Source organism: Filicampus tigris, chromosome 2 (genome assembly GCF_054856515.1).
Source record: "Filicampus tigris isolate MCC_2025a chromosome 2, RoL_Ftig_1.0, whole genome shotgun sequence".
NCBI lineage: Eukaryota > Metazoa > Chordata > Actinopteri > Syngnathiformes > Syngnathidae > Filicampus > Filicampus tigris.
The window spans coordinates 6,352,229-6,377,210 of NC_141218.1; the positions used below are offsets into that span (position 1 = coordinate 6,352,229).

The 24,982-nt window shown below is 41.6% G+C and overlaps 1 protein-coding gene across 23 annotated transcripts in view; it reads left to right on the forward strand.

The window, feature by feature from the left end:
• LOC147151059 (adhesion G protein-coupled receptor L3) overlaps window positions 1-24,982 on the forward strand; it is a 129,110-nt gene that overhangs the window by 52,936 nt on the left and 51,192 nt on the right. For 13 of the 23 annotated variants that reach the window (XM_086014274.1, XM_086014300.1, XM_086014285.1 and 10 more), the window contains exons 5-7: window positions 9,532-9,641; window positions 16,692-16,705; window positions 18,147-18,957. In XM_086014274.1, coding sequence (XP_085870400.1) covers window positions 9,532-9,641; window positions 16,692-16,705; window positions 18,147-18,957 — 935 coding nt within the window. Of the gene's footprint in view, window positions 1-9,531; window positions 9,642-16,691; window positions 16,707-18,146; window positions 18,958-24,982 lie in introns of all 23 variants that reach the window. The other 10 variants (XM_086014345.1, XM_086014360.1, XM_086014354.1 and 7 more) reach the window with 2 other exon arrangements.

Consider the following 24,982-nt stretch of genomic DNA (forward strand, 5'->3'; position numbering starts at 1 on the left):
ATATATATATATATATATATATATATATATATATATAGAGAGAGAGAGAGAGAGAGAGAGAGAGAGAGAGATAGATATGTATATATATCTATCTATATATATATATATAGATAGATATATATACATATATATATATAGATATATATAGAGATATGTATATATGTATATATATATATATATCGATTTGTATATATGTGTATATATATTGATATGTATATATGTGTATATATATTGATATGTATATATGTGTATATATATATATATATATATATATATATATATGTGCATATACAGTATGCATGCATATTTGGTCTTTTACAGGGGTTCTTTAAAGACAAAGTTTTGTCCAAGAAATGTCGTCGATTTGCTTCCCGATTTTTAATCTCTTGTACAAGACAAATGGGCGATGCTAATTTGTAAAACGTTACAATTTTTGTACTTACATTTGTGTGGAGCATGTCGGCGATATTCACTAACTTTCCGTAAAACATGAAACTCTTCGATCGCTAATCTACAGTATTTGAACTAGAGCAAAGCTCTAGTTGTGTTTTTATAGCTTGGTAATTTCCCTTGTCATACCTCAGAAATGTATCATAGTTTGCTTGTGGAATACGCAGCCCATGCCTGGAAGTAGGGGTTCTACTTTCATGGATTATTGTTAAACTTTTCCTTGAAAATGAATAATCAATGAAGCCAGCAGCTCTCAAACTTTTCCTGACGTGCTTCCTCTTTGGAGGAAAACATGTTGGACGGTGTTAGTTGAAAATGGCGTGACGCGCTCGTCGATGCGGAACACGATGTTACTGGGCCGTCCGTCTACCTTACAGGATGTGATGCTTATACAACCTAATAGCAGAAGCTCAAAATAAATTGGAAAAAAATGAAGCGTAGCTTTCAGATGTTTTTTGATGATGAAGGATACGGGGGAGTGAGTGGCAGTGCCGGGCGGGGATTGTGTGGACCAGAGAGAGGCTTGAAGCCCAGATCAAAGATGGTTCATCTGAAACCAGCGCTTCCCACTCTTATTGCCTGCTGAGGCCGCCGCCGCTGTCGCTGTCACAATCAGCTTGTCACCTTGAAAACTTGATGGAATTTGCTCTGCCTCAGACTCAAAACTTGGCCATCATTTGATTATTTCTTAGAAACGTGTCTTTGAACACCAAAAGTTATAATACAGAGATACTTTCAGTTACAAGTGACCCCAACTTACTTAACCTTTTCAAATTAAGAGCTGTTGCTCAAGCTAATTTTTTTGCACAGGTATTTTGCCAAATGTATTTTTTCTAACAATGGGTCCTGAGAAAGTGATTGCTGAGAAAAAGAAGTGGATGGTGTCCATTAAATTAAAGTTTCAACTCATTGAAAAACTTGAGCAAGGTGAGCGAGTCTTTGAGCCAAATGACTTAAAAGTCAAGATGTTTACAATGGAAATAATTTTTTAAACAAAGTGTGACTTTTGTTTTTGACAGAAAAGTTATTCTTGACTGTCGCACACGCTCTAACCCAGCCACCAGTAGGCTACGCTTTGAGACAAGGCTGCCTCGTTAAGAAAGTGTCACGGTGGATGCTCCAAAAGACAAATACATTTTGATTCAAGGATTTTCTTTTTTGTGAACCCGGCAATAAGACAATAGCAACATTGAAGCTTTGCAACTCAAGGATAACAGACATAACATCTACAACATTTACTTTGTACCTTAATCTGTCAGACACAGTTAAGATAGCAGTGTGAACCGTGAAGCTAAGCTTGCTAGGTTAGCTTGACAGTTTAGATTACCAATATCTGATCAAATATAAACTAAACTTCAATTGGGCATTTAAGTGACAAGACAATAAAGTGACATGTTACACATTATGGAGACTGTTGTCTTCAAACGTTACCATTAAGTAAGTGATCATGTTTTAAGCATAGAAATGCATACATAGACTCCACTTTGAATTGCTAGCTTGTCCGCGTGAGCCTCAGTGTGTAAGCTATATTTGATGTGGCAGGGCCTTTGTAAACTAATGCACATCAACTTGACTGAACTTCATAAATGACAACCTAAAATGTGCGCAAATATTAAAACTTGCTTGAAATTTGGTGGCAACTTGACTTTTTTTTTTTTTTTTTTGCACAGTAACTTGAGACTTGCACATAAGTGACTTACTCGCATCTCTGTATGCGTGTCCTGTATGCTGATGTTTTGGGTATATAGGGTATATATATACTGTATATATACATATATGTGTATATATATATATATATATATATATATATATATATATATATATACAATCCTGTACCCTCCTTCCTTCATCGAACATGGAGGTTATCACCACCTCTTACTGGCCTTTCATTATTGAGATGGTTGGCGTCCCATCGATTGGAACAACGGAATAATATTTGATTGTGACTGTGTTGTATTTATTAGGAGGAGGAGGAGGAGGAGGTGAAAAAAAAAGAGAAAGGGAGGCGCATCCGCCGCTCGTGGCTGGTGGAGATAGAGCGGATTTTTATTGTAGCCACCTTCATCCCTTTTGTACGTGTGCAGTAATTAGTGGCTTAACACCCTTCTGCAAGCTAAGCTCTGTGCGCTTCGTGACGCGTTTTGGGGCGAAGACGGCGGCGCTTTGAGCGCCGACCCCTAAGATGGACACGGGGAGTTTCCATGGTGACCGTGGCTGGAGATGAAGGATTGGTGCTTAAAGGCAGGGGAGTGAATGTGAAACGGAGATTGGACTTGTGTGTGAGTGCGCGCGCGTGTGTGTGTGTGTGTGTGTGTGTGTGTGACTTTGTGATACACTGTGTTTATTGATTTGTGTGTGGATTGTAATACAGTACAGTGAATGCAGTCCACTTCCATCTGCCACAAACGGATGTTAGCCCCAATCTTGGTGGCATTCCGGCCTCGCTAATCTTAGCAGTGCTAACCCTGCAGCAACTTGAGGTGCTGCTACCATTGTGATCACGCTGCGTGCTCCCCAGTGGCTCAAACAACCACTTTTTTATGTGATGTATTTGTAGTATGAGCATTTTAATCATCTTGAATGTTATATTCTTCTTAAATCTTATATGATTTCAAATACAAAACATTAAATAAACACGCAGAATGTAAGGCAAGGCAAGTTTGTTTTTATAGGACATTTCATACACAGGGCAACTCAATGTGCTTCACACAGCCAAAACACATCTAAAATTAACAAAGTTGTGAACAAAACATTTGCAAAGCAAAGACAACAAAAGTAAATTATTCAAATTACTGAAAGAACACACATTGACAACCTAATTGAAGAATTAAAGATATTTAAAAGCAAAGGAAAGAAATAAAAAGTAGCTTTCTGAAATTACTAAAAGACCGTATGGTTAAATTTATTTTTAAAATGACTAAAATACCTTCAAATCAAAGGATTGGGAAAGAGAGCATAATTTTGAACCTGGACAATTTCACTCTAAAAACAGTTGGATTAAAAATAACATAAACAGTCACATTTTTGGGGTTGTTTTGTTCAAAGCATTTTGAGGGTTGTCTTCTGCAGAAACAACCCAGAAAGTTGGGTCAAATTGACCCAAGTAGTGTATTGGTTCATTTTTGACCCCAAATTGTGTTATTTTTAACCCAACTGTTTTTAGAGTGTTCCGTTGCTAACTTATTCCATTTGCGTGCAGCATAACATCTAAATGCCACTTCACCATGTTTGCTTTGGAACCTGTGCTCCACTAATAGACCCGAGTCTGCTGACCTCAAAGCTGGGTTTGTATTCAAGGAAAAGGAAAAGATACTCACACTGAGCGAACCGGATAGCCCGACTGAGGTCACTCAGAGGCCACACCCCTCAAAAACTCACGTCAACATTGACATATGAAATTGCGTGCATGTCCCGCTGACTTTCAATTTCAATTCTGCGTCTGGATGTGTTGCCGTCAAGTACAGAAACAGTCAAACGTAGTAGTTCACCTCACACCTTGCATGTCGAATTATCATTTCTCTTTCAATATGTGTCACGTTAATATTCATATCACTGCGGTTGTTGAAAAATATGGCTGCCCCCGATACCCCCCCCCCCCACCTCCCTCCCCGCCCCACGTCCTCCTCCCCCCGGAATGAGATTAAAATGGGCCTACGGGCCGGGGAGTCCCAAGGGGCCCTTCTTAGCTTTGGAAGATAAATCAAGCGTCAGCAGGCAGATAGGGAGCGGCGTGGTTTGTTGGCAAGAATAGAAAAATTCATCGCGGAAATCGTAAATCATTAGATGGGCAGGCCCCAGCGAATAAGCCTCACCCGCCAAACAAATCGATTGGGGAAGTTATTGCGCATTCCGCTGCCTCCTTCCTGTGCAGGTGCTCCCCAGAGTTTGGATTTACATGCACATAACGGGAAAGTCGCATACCCGTGGAAGTATTCAAATGAGGTGAATCCCATGCACATTCAAAGCAGTGGGCTGTTCTTTTATTTTTATTTTTTTGCATGCTGGAAAATTGTCATTATGTTGCTGTGACAGCCGAGCACGCTGCCATTTATTTATGCTCGCACGAGAGGAAGAATGGAAGACGCGATTTTTTTTGCAATTTTTATATTTTTGTCAATCTTTTTAGTGTGGTTAGTAATTTTGTCCAAATCCGTTCTATTCTAATATTTGCATATTTTTAATCTAATATTTCTTTAAATATGTTTTGTGTAATATTTGAATTGCGTTCTAATCATTTTGTAGTTTTTCTATTTTTTTTCTGTATTTCTAGCTAATATTTTTATAGTTTTCATTCATGTAACTATACTAATACACTTAACTTCTACTATACATTTGAGAAAGAAACACGCATCTTTCAAATAAAAATAAATACTTGAGGAAACTTTTACTGCTGATACCAAACAATCCAATGTAAATATATACACCAAGCGGTCACACAAAATTTTTGGTTATGTTATTTTATATTTTATGGATGGATATTATATCATATTAACTTGTACCCATTTCAAAGTCCCTCCAGAGGCCCGTGTTCCAATTCTGCAAGCTTATCTCTTGACACACAAAATTAGAGAGCAGGATGCAAACATCTTATGAAAGCCTCTAAGCTGCACGAATGGCTGAGAAGGATTAGACTTGTCGAGAGTCAAAAACGAACCAAACAAACAAAATAAAGCAAATTCATAGGACAAGTCGGCTTTTGAAGCACACTGGAATTGGCCGATTCTAAAAATGGTCGCTTCGGACCAAAATGGCTGACTGCGCGGTTTATACTCTACTCACACTGTATTTTTTTCCATCCAATATTTTCCATCTGATATTTTTTCATTGTCTGCAGTATAAAAACTGGCCCCGATGTAAATCCTTTAATTGACGCGTACCTTTTAAGGCCTTGCTGTCAAAGAGTAGCGTAAGAGTTCTACTTGTAACGCAAAGTTGTGTGTGTGTGTGTGTGTGTGCGAGTGCGTGTGTCTGGCGCGCCGGGAGACAAGTGGAATGAGAGAAGATGGATGCGGCGGCTTGCAGCTGGGAAAGATAATGAATGAAGTAGACCGTGGGTGGCGAAGACCATCACTAAAAGCGTAATGGCTCCCTACAGAGGGACGAGGATATTGACCCGTCCGTCACTTTTCTCCTCCGCTCCCGCCCGCCCTCCCTTTCAAATAAATACAATTCCTCACAAGCCTTGTCCACATTGCAGCGGAGACACCAGGCAAACACAAAGCGGAAAAAAGGACAGGAGGCAGGGCTGCTTTTCGTTTACTCGTTTTGACGGAGGGCCCGTCTCGCCAAACAAACACACGAGGACCACCCGCACCCTGACAGCACGCCGCTCGGAAAGCTTCCGAAAACACTAAAGCGTTTGACTGCTGCAAATATAGCTTGGCCCAAACTTTAGGGACACCTGCAATGACGTGAGAGGTACTCGTTAACAGATACCAGAACGGTGACTTGAGATGAGTTTCATTTGAAAGAAAAGCAGTTAACCGTTATATAATTTGCTCAACCATCAATGGTACACTTTTCATGAGATATTTAATCACATCATGTATTTTGTGCGCTTGGCACAATCCTGTTCCAGATAGCGGGGCTTTTCAGTAGTATTGTTGACTAAATCCTTTTGCGGTTCAATACAGAAAGGAACATTTTATTTGAATACTAATTTTAAATGTAGTATTGCTATAATTACATGATTTGGTTTGCAAATGTATGCTATTGTTAAAACATTTTGCTCAAGAGTACTTGCTAGCTGTGATAGTTGCTATGGTAACAGTCCAAAAACAATCTTAGCCATATAATAATAAGAGCCTTGATAGTAGTATGTGATGAGTAATAGGGTTATGTTGCTTTGAGGTCCACACTCCATTAGGGCTGCAAATACAAAAAAGATTTTGCAAAATGGAAGAGCGGAGCAGTTTTTTTATTTAGGTGGGCCTATGGTCACAGCAACTCCATGATGTCATGTCTACTGAGTCACGGAGCACGCTTTTTTTTTTCTCTTCCTCTAGATGGCTAAAACGTTTTTACTAACAGGGTTGCATGTATGTTGGAAGACGCAACTTCAGAGGGTAATTTAAAAATGTTTGTGATTAAATGTTTTCAAATTGACAATAAAGACGTCAACAAAATTCTACCCCCCCAAAAATATCAAGGCAAAATCTGCTTATTGTTTGTCAAGCGTTAGCAAGTTTTTGTGGAAGAGCATTTATTTCACTTGCTAGGTGTAGGCACCGATAGTATGAATAATTTTAAGACTTTGTTTAGTTTTTTTGAAACTCACTATGTTTACTTGTTTTAACAAATCTTAAAAAGTAAAATTTCTTACTTATATATTGAACATATTAATTATGTTTAAATTAAGTAATACATTACTCATTTCATTACTCTTTCCTTGTTTTTGAGGCCAATTTTCCCGCCTTGTAGACTCCAAACACGGAAGTGTTCAACATACGTCTATAGCATCCGGGTAATTTTTTTTTTGCACTTGTCCCACTCATAATGAATCCACGACCCACTCATGATGGGTCTGGTACGAGCCATTTGAGAATCACTGGTGTAGAGCTGCACTGGGCGATTACAGCGATTACAGTTTGTGCTTACATGCAGCTCTGCTCCTCGGTGCTGCATCGCCCCTTGTCAGCTGGCGGCCTCCCTCTAATCTGCCCGACGACAGAATAGGAAGGGTTGGGGAAGATAGTCGGGTGTGCATATGTAAAGAGATGGACTGTGGCCAAACCCTGGGGGGGGGGGATCTTCAAGATGGCCATGTAATCCGGCGCTATCTGACGTTGCAAAAAAAGTAACAAAATGTTACTGCGTTGACGCTGCCTAAAAGGTTTCTTTTGGAAATATTGTAGTGTCTTTAAAAAAAAAAAAAAAAAGAAGCTGTCTTTCAGGTGTCACATTATGCTGATGCCAAATTACCTTAAGAAAAAAGTAAAAGCAAAATGAAAATGTGAAGTTCATCTTTTGATGCTGGCTAAACTGAAGTCTTTGAGGTACGCTGAGATCACGCATGGCACCCTGGAGTCTCGTCATGCATGACCGTGGTTTTGCCAAACCAAATGTGCGGTGACACACGATGTCGGACATCTCAGCGTGCATGGCGGTGGTCGTCATTTGGGAATAAATGTCCTTAAAAAGACCCTGTGTGCCTTTGATGCTGGCTGAAGGGAGCTCATTGAGGATTTGCTGTCGTCTCGTCATACGTGGCAGCGGCCCTTCTTTTTGAATATGTCGACAAAGGTCCAACAAAAAGAAAAATCTGCACTAGGAAACCCTTTGATGCTGGCTAAATTGAAGTCTTTGAGCATGATGAACTGATGTCTTGTCATGCACCACAAATGGTTTCTTTCAAAAAAGGTCAATCAAAATGTGCAGTTAACCCTTTGTGGCTAAAGGCGAAGGTGAGTTACTTAAAGTGGAAGTCAACCCAAACATATTTTTTTTCGAGAATATGTTCTACGCAAGCCCACTAGTTGAAACAAAGCATTCTGATAAATCTTGCGTTTCTGGAATAAGAGCTAATCCACCCCTTTTTAGCCATCTCAGGGGGCGGCCATTTTGTCACTTCTGTGGACTGAAAATGACATCACAGTTGTTCATGGCTCAGGTAACGACCAGTCACGGCTGACCTGTTTTCTGAATCTGAGCCGTGATTGGTCGTTGTGAGCAGTTGTGATGTCATTTTCGGTCGACAGAAGTGACAAAATGGCCGCCCCCTGAGATGGTTAAAAAGGAGTGGATTTTGCTGCTTAACTCATATTCCACAAACGCAATATTAATCAGAATGTTGTGTTTCAACTAGTGGGCCTGCTGGGAATATATTCTTAAAAAATATATGCTTGGATTTCTTTCCCCTTTAAAAGTTTGCCGTCATCTCATACATGACTTCTCTTTGAATACGTTTTGGGGGGAGGGAAGCTACCTAAAGCCAAAGAAAAAGCAAACCTTTATGCCCGTAGCTCACAGTGTTTGCTGGCGAAAGCGCTGCAGCGGTGGCGATAAAGGGGATTGTGCATGTAGGTCAAGATGAAGGCTTCTGGATTAAAGTGCACAATCATCCCATCGGATACACATGATGTTGTTTAATCCCTCAAGAGGAATTTATTACAAACAGTGATTGCATTTGGTCCCAGCTTAACAACAAGGAGAAAATGCGTACATGACATCCCGCCATGATCTGCTGAGCTCTACGGCCCTCGGCTTTCATTCGCTTCTGCGTGTTTGTCAAAGGTCTAACCGGAGTCCACTTCAGCCCGAATGGGCTGTGAGTCGACCGCTAACTGTAATTGTCTCTCACTCAAAATGAGCTTGAGCCCGCGTTTACTTGACGCGCATTTACTGCCCGGCAAAGAACACCTCCGGGGATGGACGATGGGGTTTTCTAGCTTCGGTTCACGGACCCATAAAAGCAAGACACTTGACTGACCATATCTCATTACTGGCTTGAAATTAGATGGACTCCCCCCTCCCCCTTTCCTTTTACACATCTCTCATCGTTTCGATTGATTAGCGGGCAGCCAATCAATGTTAATTAAGGTGTTGAGAATCCTTTAATTGCGCGGTATGAATCATTGTGTCAGACCCCCTACCTTGACCTTCGCATGCGGCCATCACTTGGAGGGGAAATAAATACCGTTCTGTATGTTGCGAGATAATCATGGGCTGCAAAGTATAGATTTGAAGGAGGCCCATCTCGGAGCATTGATATAAACAGAAACAATCTCGTTCCTGGTCGGGGGAAGGCGGTGAGTTATTGTGATCTTGCAAAAGACAATTCAACAAATGACTGACGTTTTCCATTTTGATTCCAATGCCTCCGTTGCGACTCCAATTAGGAAAAACATTTGCTTGGACTATCCAAACTTTGAGAATCCCTGAATATGGATTGATGAGAGCAGCTTACATTTGTTTTTCTTCAGGCGTGGGCGGTGACATGATTATCATACGATACGTCTGCCAATTCGATGCAAGATCTCATGAAACGAACGCATTGCTGGATAAAATCCTTTTCATAGCAAATCGTCGGAATAATTTGACCTTATCACTTTTGCTTATGTGTGACCTTGTTGTGTGTTTCAGATGTAATAACCGGACACAGTGCGCCGTGGTGGCCGGACCAGACGTATTTCCAGACCCCTGCCCAGGAACTTATAAATATCTGGAAGTCCAATATGAATGTGTGCCATACAGTATGTATTCTCTCATTTCCTCTTCACAACGAGAAGTATTAATGAGTGTGCTATCGCGTACGTTATCACAGTGCAACCGGAAATGTTTACCAACGGATATGACACGTTTTTGTCCTCTTCTATTTCACTTTTGCTTCGTTCCTTACTGATTTCGGGGAATTTGCATAATCATCACCTTTTGACAGATTTTCACACCCTCTGGAAACCTCTTTGGTCAAAAATGTACACGCACAAAAAGACAAAGGGGACAGCTTGGAACATAATACTTGGAACTACATAATGCAGCAAAATCAATTTTGTTACCAGTCAGTTCAAGAAAGTCCACCTCAACATCCCTGCCCCGCTGAGACAAAGGAACCCTCACTGTTTTTTAACCGTTCTTAATTTCGATTGTCACATGACCTGAAGAAAAGTTAACTTGGCGCAGACTATTTCCAAGAAATTCCATTTGGCACGACCTTAATTGATCACATGCTTTAAGCCTAAAACATGTGCTTTAGCTTAGCACAGCTGAAGAGACATGGATGGGCAAGCCAAGTACCTTTACTGATCTTCCAAGTGTGGTCCACATGCAAAGGTTGCTCAAGGTCAGATGGGCGCAAGTTCAATTATCGATTGTATTAATACAGGATTGGATGTACAACGTTTGGAACGCAACAATTACCGCCGCAAGTGCCGTTTTTTATGTTTTCGCCTCAGCTACCGTTCTGAACGAGGAGGAAAAAGGATCTGCTGCGTTTTGATTTACCAATGGAGCTATGGGCTTTTTATTTGAACCTGTGCCGGTTGTGTACTGCCTCCCCAGTGCACTTTCCAGATTAGTAGGACTCCTGTCGGGCTGAAGTGATGTGACCACCCTTTACGAAGACTCATAAACATATCCGGCGGATGGCATCTGTCCGCCCCTCTCATATTGACTTCGCCCGTCTATTCTCCTCGAGCCTTATTAAAAAGCTTAACTTTTGCCGGAGCTACTCCTCCCGAAGGCCAAGCCCTGGAAGAGGTCAACACTTCTGCGGGTGACCTCCTCAGTGTTCTCGCTCAACCGTAATGAAGTTCTTACATCTCCTCAGTGGGCCTTCAAATCTGCTAACACGCCACGCAAGGAAAATGTCAGACGTTCGCAACCTGGCTCCACTGTGGATTTCTTAGCGGTCTTGTTCATATTAGCGAGCGCCTTTAAATGCTTGTACTCTCTTGCTCCGCTTGGAAGTTGGTCATTTTTGCTTCTTCTTTCCTCATTTTGAGGAGTACAGTAGACTCCACAGATTCACCAATGAGTGAAATCACAATACGCAAATGTATCTGTAGAACATAAGCGTAACAGCTACTTGCTAACAACACGTCTATTGCACCGATATAGGGCCGCTGGATTAAGCGGTTTTGAACCGTAACCGAATTTTGCAAAATGACTTGCTGACAGACTGTTTGGTTTACAGAATTGACTACCTTCTCTCATGTTGATGATTTCGTTTCAGATGGTATATGCACTTTCTTCTTTCATTATTGGTTTAATTAAGAACAGATCTGAAATCTATTGTGTAAGTAAAATGCTATTAATCCCAATGGAGTGTTCTGAGTGTTAAATTGACTGGCATTTTGAGTTCAAAGAAAGAAAAATTAAGTTTAAATAAAAGACATTCAAAATATTTCATTTTTCATACATTTTTATTTTACAAAGAAATCGTAATCGTAAAATCAGGTTTGAGAGAAAATAATCGGGATTTTCTTATTTGGCAAAATCCAACAGCCCTACACCGATATGTTTCCTTTTTCCATTGCATTGATTTGTGATGTGTGGTTTTCGGTCAAGCGGCAGGGGTGCAGGTGTAAGTGGCCGACGGTTATTAGTCTGCAGTTGTCCAGTTCAGTCGCGTTCGGCCATGTTGCTGGATGTTGCAAATACAATAAACAGTTGCAAGTCTGCCTTTAGTCAGAATTGTAGTTCATCAGGTGGAACTGGCGTATGGTAAATCTCAGCTGATTTGTGCCCCATATTTTTGTGCTCTTTTTGTTATGTCCAAAGCTGGCTCCCCACTGTGCCTTCTAAGGCACCATATTAGCGGAGGAGTAGCCTGAAGCCTCAAGTGCGTGTGTAGTTCACATCGTCTTACTTCTACACTACCCTGAAGGCTTCAATGCCAGCCAAGGATGGGAAGCAAAGAATTTTAAACTGCAGACCTATTGTCCATGAAAAGACAAAGAAGCGACTGAAATTGAGCAAATTATGGCAAAAAACAAAGTCAAAATACAGTGTGAAGTGAAAATAGAAAGGAAGCCGCTGAAAAATAGTTAATTTGTGCTTCCTGTCAAACTAGGAAGTGAAGTTATGTACCACTGCATAGTGGAAATTTGTTCTGTTTTTGTTCGTGGGTCCCCTTAAAATGCATTTTAAAGCAAAGAATTGTTCTTTGTCCCTTTGTGCATCACCCTCGCTTCTTTCCTGGTTTTGATGAGTCCTCCAGTTGAGGCTGATGTAAGCGACTCTATCGGGTTTAGTTTGCAATTTCAAAAGCAGGCAAGGTAGGCAGCTCACAAGAAAAGGTAACAAAAGGAAAACTTTAGCTGCTTGTCACTCAAAAAGCACAAGCTCCGCCAGCCCCCCTGCTGTTTATCGCTAATGAGGAGAATATAGCCCCCCACTCTCCCTCCGCACACTTGCTTCAATCCCACCCCAGTCAGACAAACGTGAGTCTGGAGTCCGACTCAAAATCACACAACTACGTTAGTACCTTATTTCCATCTAAGGAGTTTGTTATCCATTTAGCTAATAATAATAATAATAATAATAATAATAATAATAATAATAATAAACCACCTAGCAGCTCGTGGTTCTCTCCAGTGCAATAACGAGCGCGGAGTGGGTTGGCACGGGCCAGGCGGCACCTGCTAGCAATCGCTGCCCTTCTGTGCTGGCAAGTGAAAACACAAAATTGATTTCCCCGCACATGGCTGTCGCTTGCAATGCAGTCGGGGTTCTAATGCGGCGGTATTTGCTCAGCCCGTGATTCGGCAGTCACACCTCTGCCAAATGCGCAGTCCTGTGTGACACAGAGGGGGACACAGGTGGGCTTTTTCCTCACTTATTTGTAACCCCCTTTCTTGTGTTCGGAAGACAAACACATTGGAAACATGCTTGTTCATTCAGTGTGAAGAATCATCTTTTCCCTGCTTCAATTTTTGTTGCTTTTTTTTTGGTTTTATGAGTACAGTAGAGCTCGGAATCACACCCAAAATGAACATTCGCTATTTATTTACCATTTGCAGACCACTTCAGAAGTAAAATCGATGACATAAGATCCAGTCTTTTAGCCCGTCAAAACACAAGTTTTAATAAACCCGGACAATCATATTTACATGAGGAAACACTGGAAAGTTTTGCCCTGGTTGATGCAAGGACACTTGTTCGAGTTTTCTCCCAGGTAAACCCAACAACCTGCCTTTTGGATCCAATTCCCACATTTCTTTTTAAGACATTTTATGGATTTTTTGAAGAACAAATTTTAAATATAGTCAATTGCTCTCTTCAGACAGGCGTCTTCCCAGCTGCCTTTAAAACGGCGGTGGTGAAGCCCCTTCTGAAGAAGAGCGGTTCTGACCCGAGCGTTTTTAACAACTACAGACCCGTATCCAACTTACCGTTTTTAAGTAAGATTTTAGAAAAACTGGTTTTCATCCAGTTGAATCATTTTTTAAATACAAATAATATTTTGGAGAAATATCAATCTGGTTTTAGGATGAACCACAGTACGGAGACTGCTCTTTTAAGGATCTTAAATGATATTAGGTGCACTGCAGACGTGAGAAAACTCACAGTCTTGGTGCTACTGGATCTAAGCGCTGCTTTTGATACAGTAGATCACCAAATTTTATTAAATAGACTTAAAAATCTAGTGGGCATCTCTGGTACTGTTTTTGACTGGTTTTATTCCTATCTCACAGACCGATATTTCTTTGTAAGTATGGATACTTGTTCCTCTAAAACTCATGAAATTAAATGTGGGGTTCCTCAAGGTTCGATTTTAGGCCCCTTACTTTTTAATCTTTATATGCTTCCCCTCGGGGATGTCATCAGGGGACACGGCATCAGCTTTCACAGCTATGCTGATGACACGCAGCTGTATATTGCCGTGTCTCCTGATGACACAGGACCCATTGATACCCTTTTAAATTGCATTTTAGATATCAAGTCATGGATGGCAGATAATTTCCTACAGCTCAATGAGGACAAGACTGAGGTCTTAGTTATCGGTCCCGAAGGTCAGAGAGAGAAGCTTTTACCAAAACTACACATTTTTAATCTCTCACACTGTGTGAAGAACCTTGGCGTCATTTTTGACTCTGAGCTCAGTTTTATTCCTCATATTAAAAATGTAACCAAGATTGGTTTTTATCACCTTAAGAATATCGCCAGAGTCCGCCCGTTTCTCTCTCAGGCTAACACGGAAGTGCTGATGCATGCCTTTATTTCCTGTCGTTTAGATTACTGTAATGCCCTGCTCTCTGGCCTCCCGAAAAAGAGCATTTCACCACTGCAACTACTGCAGAATTCAGCCGCTCGGGTGCTGACGAGAACCAGAGGGCGGGAGCACATTACGCCAGTTTTGAAATTGCTGCATTGGCTCCCTGTGTGTTTCAGGATCGATTTTAAAGTACTTTTATTAGTTTATAAATGTGTTAATGGTCTTGGGCCATCTTATTTATCTGATTTGCTTTTATCATACCAGCCCTCGCGGATCCTGAGGTCCTCTGGCGCCGGCCTTTTATTTATTCCAAGGGTGAGGACCAAAATGCATGGCGAGGCTGCATTCAGCCATTTTGGTCCTCACCTTTGGAATAGCCTGCCAGAGGATGTCAGGTCTGCAGAGACTGTTGATATTTTTAAGAGGAAGCTCAAGACACACCTTTTTAGTTTGGCTTTCAACAACTTTTAAATAATTTATCTTTTCTTTTGATTGAAGATAATTCTATGTTTTGCTTTGAATGTTTTAAAGCACTTTGAGTTGCATTTTTATGTATGAAAAGTGCTATATAAATAAAATGTGATTGATTGATTGATTGATTTAGGCAGCAAATCCAAAACAACTCGAATCTGTTACTAATTGTACTTATGTTGAAAAACACATCATAATCCCCCCAAATTTTAATTACAATTTGATCATAATGGTCAATGCAGTGCACAAAAATAGTGCTTTATCTGCACCATATGTTGTCCAAAGCACTTTACTAAGCCAATATTCACATTAAAAAAAAAAACATGTCAGAGTATACCAAGACTGTATGTGGCCAACCTGCCCAAATACCGAAAGGTTTTCCTTTTTAGTTTAAAATAACTTACTTTAACCTCCACAATCCCTCTCCATACACTAGCTAACGTACGGCAGAACTCAGGAAGTTATTTTGCTTTAGGTAGAGTTTGAAATCCATCCATTGTACCAGCTAGCTAGCGCTAAGCTAACCTAGGACGATTTGTCTCTCTGGTCCGAAGTTTTTTTTTTGCTTGAGGTAGAGTTTGAAATCCATCCATTGTACCAGCTAGCTAGCACTAAGCTAACCTAGGAGGAATTGTCTCTCATCATCAATTCGTGTACAGCCTTAGAGTACCATAATTTGCCATTAAATGACTCCCCTCCATAGTTTTTATACTTGCCTATATTAATACTTGAAATGTACCTCAAACTATGATCACAAAACATTTGAAGAGAATTTGCAACTCGTTCTCTTTACAGCATTTCTAACCTTTTTTTCATCTTTGGAAGACAACGGGAGAATTTGCATTCATCCACTGAAGCCTCATGGATGCATTTGGAATGAAGTTACATTTTTTTTTTTTGCTCCGGTTGCCATTACGCCGCGCACAAATGCTTTTTTAATTTGGACTGCCCTTGGTTCTGCTTGCCGCCGTCGCCGGGCCCAGCGTGGGCTCCGGGGCTGGGTGAGCGCCAAATCGTCAGAGCGGCATCCTGCATTGTCAAGGTTATAAGATAGCAGCAGAGTAAAGCCATTGAGAACATGCTAGGGAAATGCAGCAAGAAAGCGAAGGGCTGAAAGAATTAGAAGGCCGCTGAGATGGAGATGAGAATCCAGCGAGGATGGCATCGTCCTCATCCTAAGGCACATGCTATTCAAAGCCTCGTAATCTGCGTCATTAATTAAAAAGCTGATGGGACGGCGTTAAGGCGTTCGCCACTCCTCGCTTCGGAGAAAAGAAATATGGCCGCCGTTCCCACCATGAATCTCTATTAGCTGCTAATGATGCTGCTCTGACGCCGCCGCCGTCACGGGTGTGAAATTGGCAAGCGTTAATTATTCACCCAGAAATCTGTACTGCGAACGCAACAGGGTCAAAGCTCTCAGGCCCGTTGTCGTATCTCAAGATGAAAGTAGATGGCACATACAGTAAGTATGCAAGTGTTACATGAACCAGATGCATTATCTCACGATTTGATTATAATTTTTGAATACTTTTCGACACTCAAAATGTTGAATGAAACCATATGCTGTATCATGTGTGAACACTTCTCAGGAAAAAAAAGCGCTATTGAGCTTTTGGGGGAAATTTCAGGATGAACTTGCGTGTAAATTTAATTTGATCTCTTCATAACTTGTTCAACTGTTCAATGTTTAATTTCTATTTACACAATTTACTGTTGTGTAAGAAGGAGCTGAATGGCAAAAATCACAACAGGTGTTTGAGACATGAGAATTTCCAAGGACATCCACTTCTGGATCAAAATTCTACGATATACAGTAGTTACACTTCTTTTAATGAATTACCTCCTTTTTTAAACCCTAACCACAAAACCAAAATCTCACCCCCCCCCCCCCCCCCCCTTTATTTAAAGCCCTATTCGTCCCCTTTTCATTTGTTTCAAACACAACGTGTGGCTTTTAAAATGCCGTGCGCAGATGCCGTGGAATGACTTCAATTTTTTTGGCCATTTCTTCCGCTATCACAATGTGCTTTTTTGGGATGACTCTTGACGATCACTTCATTAATCTTTATTCCTATCTTTTTCTCTTTCTTTTCCCTTTCATGCCGACATGTAGAAGTGGAGCAAAAAGGTAACTAAATGCCAACAACTGTCTTTTTTCATCTCTTTTCACTTGCGGGTGCATTTTGTGATTTGATGGTGCCGGGTTTCACCCGCATTTTATTTTCTGTATTTATTTTGACTTTATTACATATGGGCTTTCATTGTGTGCCAGTGATGTGCATTAAAAAAAATGCCATTCATGGGGCGAATCCCACTTCTGCTTATCCAAGCTCAGCCTTATCAGCTGCATACTATTAAAAAGCTACAGCTATATAAGGGTGATCAATAGCTTGTCCAATAAGATGTCAGCATTTTTTGATTACAGCCCTAACATGATGATGGCTATAACCTTCAGGGACTCGCTAATCAATAGAGGAGACAGATCATAGTGGCCATATTCATACCTTATCAGCAGAAACGGCTTGAAAGAAGTGCATAGCGGGTAAACAAGATTCCCATGAATGGCATCATTGCATGCTATCGTTCCAGATTTGTCTTGCCGTGTGCGTTTTCTTAAAGGGCCCTCGCCTCTGTCTTTACAAAGCAGCCTCAAATGTGTCAAATTTAATGAAGCTAGGGCAAACAGTGCATTGTGGCTTGGACAAAATCTGAGTTAGACTCCTGAATATGGCAAAATTGAGCCTTAGGTGGCATTGTGAGCTGATGGGAGGGGGGGGGAATGGTGGCGGAAGGGGTTGGGGGGTGATCTTACATTTACTTATGCTTTATTTTAAAGATTTTTCCATTGCGCTGTGGTCACTTGAATGTTGAATAAATGTTCTTCGGACAAATTCAGTTAAAATGACTTTTTATATCAAGCAGGCTTGTGCTGTTTATCATCCTTTCATTGTAAAAATGAGAACCTTTGAGTAAAGTGATGAAAATCAATCATTTCCTCAACCTCTCCAACATATCAGTCTAGCTAGCCGTTCCTCTGCCCCAGGAGATTAAAAAAAAATCCTGCTTGAAAATAGCAGAATTCCTGTGTCTTACTGAGCATGTGTTTTTTTAGACAAAAACACGCATACCAAATTTTATTTGAGTAAATGCGCTTTGGCGTATGGGAAAACCACCAAACTGTTAAGGTATAAAGATCATGACGACAGACAAACTAACGCTCGGATCTTAATTAGCTTTAGTAAAAGGAATCACTATTCAGGTTTTTCCAGGGGTCTTTCAAAGATGAACTCCAAATTTTCTCCAGCCCACAACATGTCTGTTGGTTGCCTCTAGTGCTCAATTACAATTCATACAAATGAAGTTGAGGCTTCCTTGTTTGAGAAACGCAGAAGCCAAGATTGCAACCCATAACCCACACGTCCATCGGTGCTTACGGTAGAAAATTACCCCCTAGAGCCAAAACGTTAGAGAACCTCCACTATAAAATATGGATGGATGGTTGGGTGAATGGATGATTCCGCTACCGTTACCTGCCAATGTAACTCTGTACTTGTTTTTCCCCTATTTTGGCTCCTCAGTATTCCTGTGCCCAGGGCTTCTGCGCAGGGTATACCAGAGCGAACACCTCTTTGAATCGGACCACCAGTCCGGAGCATGGTGCAAGGACCCCCTTCAAGCCTCTGATAAGATCTATTACATGCCGTGGACGCCCTACCGCACAGACACGTTGACCGAATACTCCTCCAAAGAGGACTTTGTCGCCGGCAGGCCGACGACGACCTATAAGCTCCCGCATCGCGTGGACGGCACGGGCTTCGTGGTGTATGACGGCGCACTGTTCTTCAACAAGGAACGCACGCGCAACATAGTCAAGTTCGACCTGCGGACTCGCATCAAGAGCGGCGAGGCCATCATCGCCAACGCCAACTACCACGACACCTCGCCGTACCGCTGGGGTGGGAAATCCGACATTGACCTGGCGGTGGACGAGAACGGTTTGTGGGTGATCTATGCCACCGAGCAGAACAACGGCCGCATGGTCATAAGCCAGCTCAACCCGTACACGTTGCGCGTAGAGGGCACGTGGGACACGGCGTACGACAAGCGCTCGGCATCCAACGCCTTCATGATCTGCGGCGTCCTCTACGTCGTCAAATCAGTGTACGAGGATGACGACAACGAGGCCACGGGGAACAAGATCGACTACATCTACAACACGGAGCTGAGCAAAGACGGCTTCCTTGACATCCCATTTCCCAACTCGTATCAGTACATCGCTGCCGTGGATTATAATCCCAGAGACAATCTGCTTTACGTTTGGAACAATTACCACGTGGTCAAGTACTCCCTAGACTTCGGCGTGCTGGACAACCGACTCGGTAAGTCGACTTTTCATATTCTATCATACTGTGGGCCAGACAAACAGTGAGTCTCCACACTTGACTTCATTTGCAAAACTGTTTGAATGCTTCGGTCGGTGCTGCCGTTTTGTATTACGTATTACGATTCAGGTTCAGCATCTGGGCGTGAACAATACCGCCGTAAAGATAACAACAAAAAACTTTTGTTTTACAACTTTTGGCTTGTCCTATTAGTGGTCACTCGCATAATTTGTTTGGCACAGTTCTTACACCAGGCGCCCTTCATGACACAGTTAGTCGGTTAAGTCAGTCAGTTTGTCCGTTAGAGGTCCGTTGGTCTGTCCACGGCATCCGCCAGTGCTGGACTAATAGTCCGTCAATGACGGACTGACGGACTGTCTCTGACGGACCCACTTCCGTCATTCGTCAATCGTCAGCAAAACGGGTGTCCGTCAGTGACCCAGTGCGCCGTCAACCCCATTGCTGTGTATGTGGTGAGGGGTGGGGAGCACGGAATGGTGCGGTAAAGGTTCCTTGCTATCGTCCTGGTCTTGTTTGGCTGCTAAACAAAGAGCCGTTCTTCTTAAAACCTAATTTTACTCGCCAGTGTGGCAATTCATCACCTCACTTCCGGGTTTGTGTTATGCGGCCAAGGTGCCTGTATTGCGAATGTATAACCCACGTGATCGTTTGTTGAATGACTTACTTTTGCTCCACCAAAATTGATCGGTCCATCGGTACATTTTTGACCCCAAATTGTGTTATTTTTAACCCAACTGTTTTTAGAGTGTGTGAGCTTTCACACAATATCGTAATAAAAATCATACTGTGATATCAATCCCGTGATAAAAACCAAACAATGGGCTCTTGATATTGTTACAGCAGGTCCGGCTGATGAAAATGTCATTTCGGCCTACGGTAGGATTGTGAGGAAAAAATGATGTTTTACACAAAGCGGGCAATACGGTGTGCGTGGATGGCTCGTTTGAACGTGGTGATGGAACGGATGACATTCGACAATCTAGGTACCAAGTGTATGTGTATGCTGTGGATCTTTGCGGTAACTCAGTCAACAAGCGGCTCTTTGCCTTTGAGTGCTTGGCCACCCCTGCTGTAGGCTAACTGACAAACCTCAGAAATTAAGATGATCTCGCGTTGTTTGTAATTGTAATTGTTGTTTTTGTGCACAGAGACCACATGCCCAGAAACCGCTGTCACGTTTTGAAAACCCTGCATGGATTCCATTGTTAGTATTCCAATGATGTCATTGGCACCATGGCGTATCCATGCACAAAAACACCATCTTGAATGGAGTTGCTCGTAAACAGAACAGTAGGCCTTTTTTAAAATATTCTCCACTCCTCTATCATTTCACTGTGAAGCCGCTACCTGCTGCTTTCAAGCTCCATCCAAAATATTTTTTCCTCCCCCTGATGCACAACGTCCTGCTGTGCTAATCAATTCATATATTCCGTGACCGCGCTAACCGGGCGTTTGCTTTGGCCGACACACAGCCAGCCATAATATAATTTGTTGTGCTTAATAAGAGGGAGCTTGTGTGTTTCTCCTTTTATTGGATACGAGTTGCTGTGCAAAATCGGCGGCCCTCCAGACAAGCGGCATGAATAGCGGTAGTAAAACGTCGGTGCTAGTGGACAGATGGAGCACAAATTGAAATGCGGGGGTAACAAAAAAAATGGGAAAGTACATGAAAAACACCATCCAGAGTAATAAAGCAGCTGTTTGATCATCGTACCGACCATGCATGTAAACGTCACATTTTCTTGCAGGGAAACATTGTTTTTTTGCGAGGGGGGGTGGGGGGGGTTGCTTTAAAATCTTAATAAGCGACACTCTTTTTTTTGTATTTATATCTATTAGAGGGAGGTGTTCATTTTCTGATGCACCTTGCAAGGGTTATCCAAACGTTATTCAACCCTAAAAGAAATCCAAACCCAAACCCCCAATTGAACCGTAACCGTATCTTAACCCAAAACCGCAATCCAACTCATAGCCAATACCAACTCCAAATCTGAACCAAACTCTCACCCCTAAGTTAACCTGAAAGTGAAACCTAACCCTCTCTCCGTTTACTGGACTGGTAATATTCAAGCAAAAATTCTCTCTCCTAACCTTTAGATATGGCAATTAATCCATCATAGCACATTTTTGCTGTGGGAATTATCCTGTAACTAACTGCTGTGTGTTTGGACCGCGGGAACATTTGACTCTGAATTTAGTTCCGAGGTCCACTGTGCATCATGGAAATGTATTGTGTTACGCAGGGGCAAGAAAAATGCATTATGAAGTTACTTTAGCGGAGTCGTTAAAGTGCAGTAACAAAAACCTTTTATTTATTTTGTTATTTTATTGTTTCCCTCTGTCCTCGTCTTTCACGTGTTATAGCTTTTACTGACTTTTATTGGTTCAGTGTAATATTTTTACAGCAGCCAGTTATTTAGCGCCCTATAAATGTATGCTTTTTAATCTGCTGGGATTCATGTGAGGAGAAAAAAGACACCACTTCATTATATAACAGCGCATTTCTGCAACTTTCTTAATTTTGTGGATTGCCTTGTCTTGTTCTTGCGCATATACCTAGGGTGGTATTTGTTTTATTGTTTTTGTTGTATGACTTATTTTTGCTCCATGTACACCACTTTGAATACAGCGGCGGTCGTCTTGAAATGCTTTATAAATACAGTTGAGTTGAGTTGAGATTCAGTAAGAAATATAGACTTGTTTTCATGCCCATGCGAGCGTGTGCTATGTCACTTACTTTGTAAGGATTAAAAGGTCTGAAAATAGAAATGTGATGATGCATCCATTGCCCACCCCGAGTGCAAGGTGGGAGAAAAAGTTCATATTTATCCAAACATTTCAAAATGATACATTTAAGAGCTGTAACTGTTATACCGCGACACACTGAAAATACTATTTTTGCTCACGGTAACCAATCTGCCAGAATCTGATGCTGGCCTACCTTGTTGTGGCTATTATTAATAACACTGGTCAACACATTTTTGCCAAAATGTTTTAATCCGAGATACATGTAAACTTTTCTAGACTCATTTGTTGCCCTGATTGCAAATCAGCCCTCGTTTTTTTTCTCTAGCACATCAGGTTTTCATAACAGTAATAATGACAATTATAATATGATAACAATAATATAATATGTTATGGAGTAATATATTTAGTAATATTTATGAATTAAAGGCTATGTGGATTTTTTTTTCTGAACCGTCATAGCTATAAATTACAACTCATGGTAAAATCCGTATTGCACAAGCTTTAATCGGTCGAACTTAAAAAACAAAAATATGAAAATGTCTCAAAAACCTGATGTGCTCGAAAAAAAAAGTAAAGACATTTTTTTAAATCAGTGTCACAAATACATTTAGGGACACATAAAGTATCTTGGATTAAAATTTGTTGTTGACCAGTGTAATGGACATTTGACTGCACGTACATTTGAGGTTTTTTTTGGGGGGCAGGGGGGGGTTAAGATGGCGGTCCATTTTGGGATCTCTTTGTGTATTTCTGAATGAATCCCAAAGCTGTTACGGCAATATGCGACCCAGTGTGTGAGTCCAAGATGTTTGCACACAGTCCGTGTCAGAGATTCATTCACTGTCTGGCCTTTTTTGTACGTTTGCCACATGTTGCCATCTGGCAGCGGCCTCACGCCAGACGCCGCGCCCCGCAGGCTCATGGAGGGGAAAGCGTGCCCGAAACACTCCATGCTTTGGCTCGGGACCTGCTAAACTGATTAAGAGCGTCTAAGCGATAAATGCGAGGCTTGGCAAGAGTGTGTTTGGGAGATAATCCGCGCGCGACTCAAGTGCTCTGATGTTGTCCGGTGGGTTCCGTCATTGCAGACCCTCAACAATACCCCCATGCCCACACACGTGCCTATGTTTTTTTTTTTTTCCCTTGACCGTGAAACATCAATAAAGAGCTAGCTTAAGCCAATGGAGGCCTCTTGATGTTGGCTTAGCGATGTAGGCTACTCGCTCATTTGCATATCACATTAATGCCTTGCCCTTAATAGAAGCCTGGTACTCACTGCAGTTGGGTTGATAAACGCCCCCTTACACACTATATGAAAACACGTAATACTAATACTATATGTATAAAATAGTATCAAAAACTATATTTTTGTTATATCAAAATCTGTTCCTATGAATAAAGGCATCACATTCAATTGATCCATGCCCCTAATACATCCATCCGTCCATTACCCGAGCCGCTTATCCTCACGAGGGTCGTATATATTATCTAATATAATCCCCGCTGGCCTTTGTATGAGGGCATAGGAGAATTGAATAAAAAAACATGTTCACACCAACAAAGGCATCCTATTAAATGCCTTGCCCTGAATAGCACCGCACCCCTGATGGTCCCACTCGCAGTTGAGTGAATAAATTGCCCCGGGCCACTCCAGGACATACTATAATATTGTTTTGTTCAAATGTGTTTGGATAAATCAAGGCTTTAACATCAATAAACACCTTACCTTTTAGACACCTAGCCTTCCATGAGGTTGAGTAAATAAACACCGCCCAGCAACAATATGGGGACATATAGTCTCTGTTTGTACAAATATAGTACAGGCCCCCACCTTAATTAACACCTTGCCCTTAACACAAACTTTGTCCCTCCCTAAAGTTGACCCCTGGGCACTATATGAGAACATATTATGCTGTGTTTTTGTAAAGATATTAGTATTAAAGTCTGTTGGTCTTAATAAAGGCCTCCACTTCAATAAACGCCTTGCCCCTATTAGAAGGTGAGTCCTACTTGAAGTTGAATAAATAAACAGCGCTGGCCACTATATGAGGAAAGATGTTAATATTTAGAATTAGTACAAAATTATATTTGGCCTCCACCTTCATAAACACCAAGCCCTCAATAGATGCTTTGACTTTAATTCTCATTCAATCTGCATGGAAAGCAAATCGTACATTTTACAGCGCTCTCATCACAAGATGGTACGGTATCTAGGAATTGCTACGATTTGTCATGCTTGCGCGGCTGCTGCATGCTCTTCCCCCCCTGCCGCCTGACCCCCATTAAATGCCCTCTCAAGTCCCGGGATGAGAGCTCGGGAATGAGAAATTAATTGGCAAACAATGCATGGCTCTCCTCCATTATGGCTCTCATCATGTTAGATGATATCGAAGCATTACCGGATGTCTGGATGCATAATTGGGCCGCCGCTTCCGTGGCAACTGATGGATAACAACACAATGAAATAATGACAATAATCTATACGCTTGACCTCAGGGCAGTCTGATTGGGCGCTTACTAAGCCCGTGATCTACGGGCCATGCCGTGACATCTTTGCCACATATTGACTGATCTGCAGTCAAAATACAGTAGGCCCCCATTAATCGTGGGGGGGTTTCTGGAACGTACCAGTATTTTGATATGTACTAAAGTTTTATGACCCTCCCCACACTCTTATGAACACTTCCTATTAGGGCTGGGGCTATTGAATATTTCATCAATGATTCCACTGTTCAGTTCATCAACTATTCAAGTAACTGCATAACAATGTATGTTGCGCACTTCCAATACGAAATATGCATGTGAGGTGCAGGTCTTATTTTCGTTAGGTATTACACTGTAGTATCTGTGACTTTGAAAGTGTGTGGCTTTAAAAGGCAGGGCCTGTTGAGTGATTTGGGAGTTGAAAAATGAGAGTATAGAGTTGGCTGTTGTTAGCTCAGGTTAGTCAGTGACTTGCCGTCAGTGTTGGCCATCAGCAGCTCGTGTATGAATGTGCTTAAGTGCTTATTTTGTTTTTGTAAAGCAATTGAAAGTGCACCAACGGCTGTCTCTCCTTGACCACGTGTGGAGAGACTACGATTCGTTATATAGCGAGCGGCGGTAGGCTATATTAAATTAGCGTACAATGTTTGCGTGATAATTGTGCGGGCTCAAAAGATGTGCTGTTCCGTGAGTCCGTTCTGCTTTGCAGTAGGGACATTGTACCTTTTAATGATTCAAAACTTTGGTCGTTCTCTGTCTTTTGTGCACT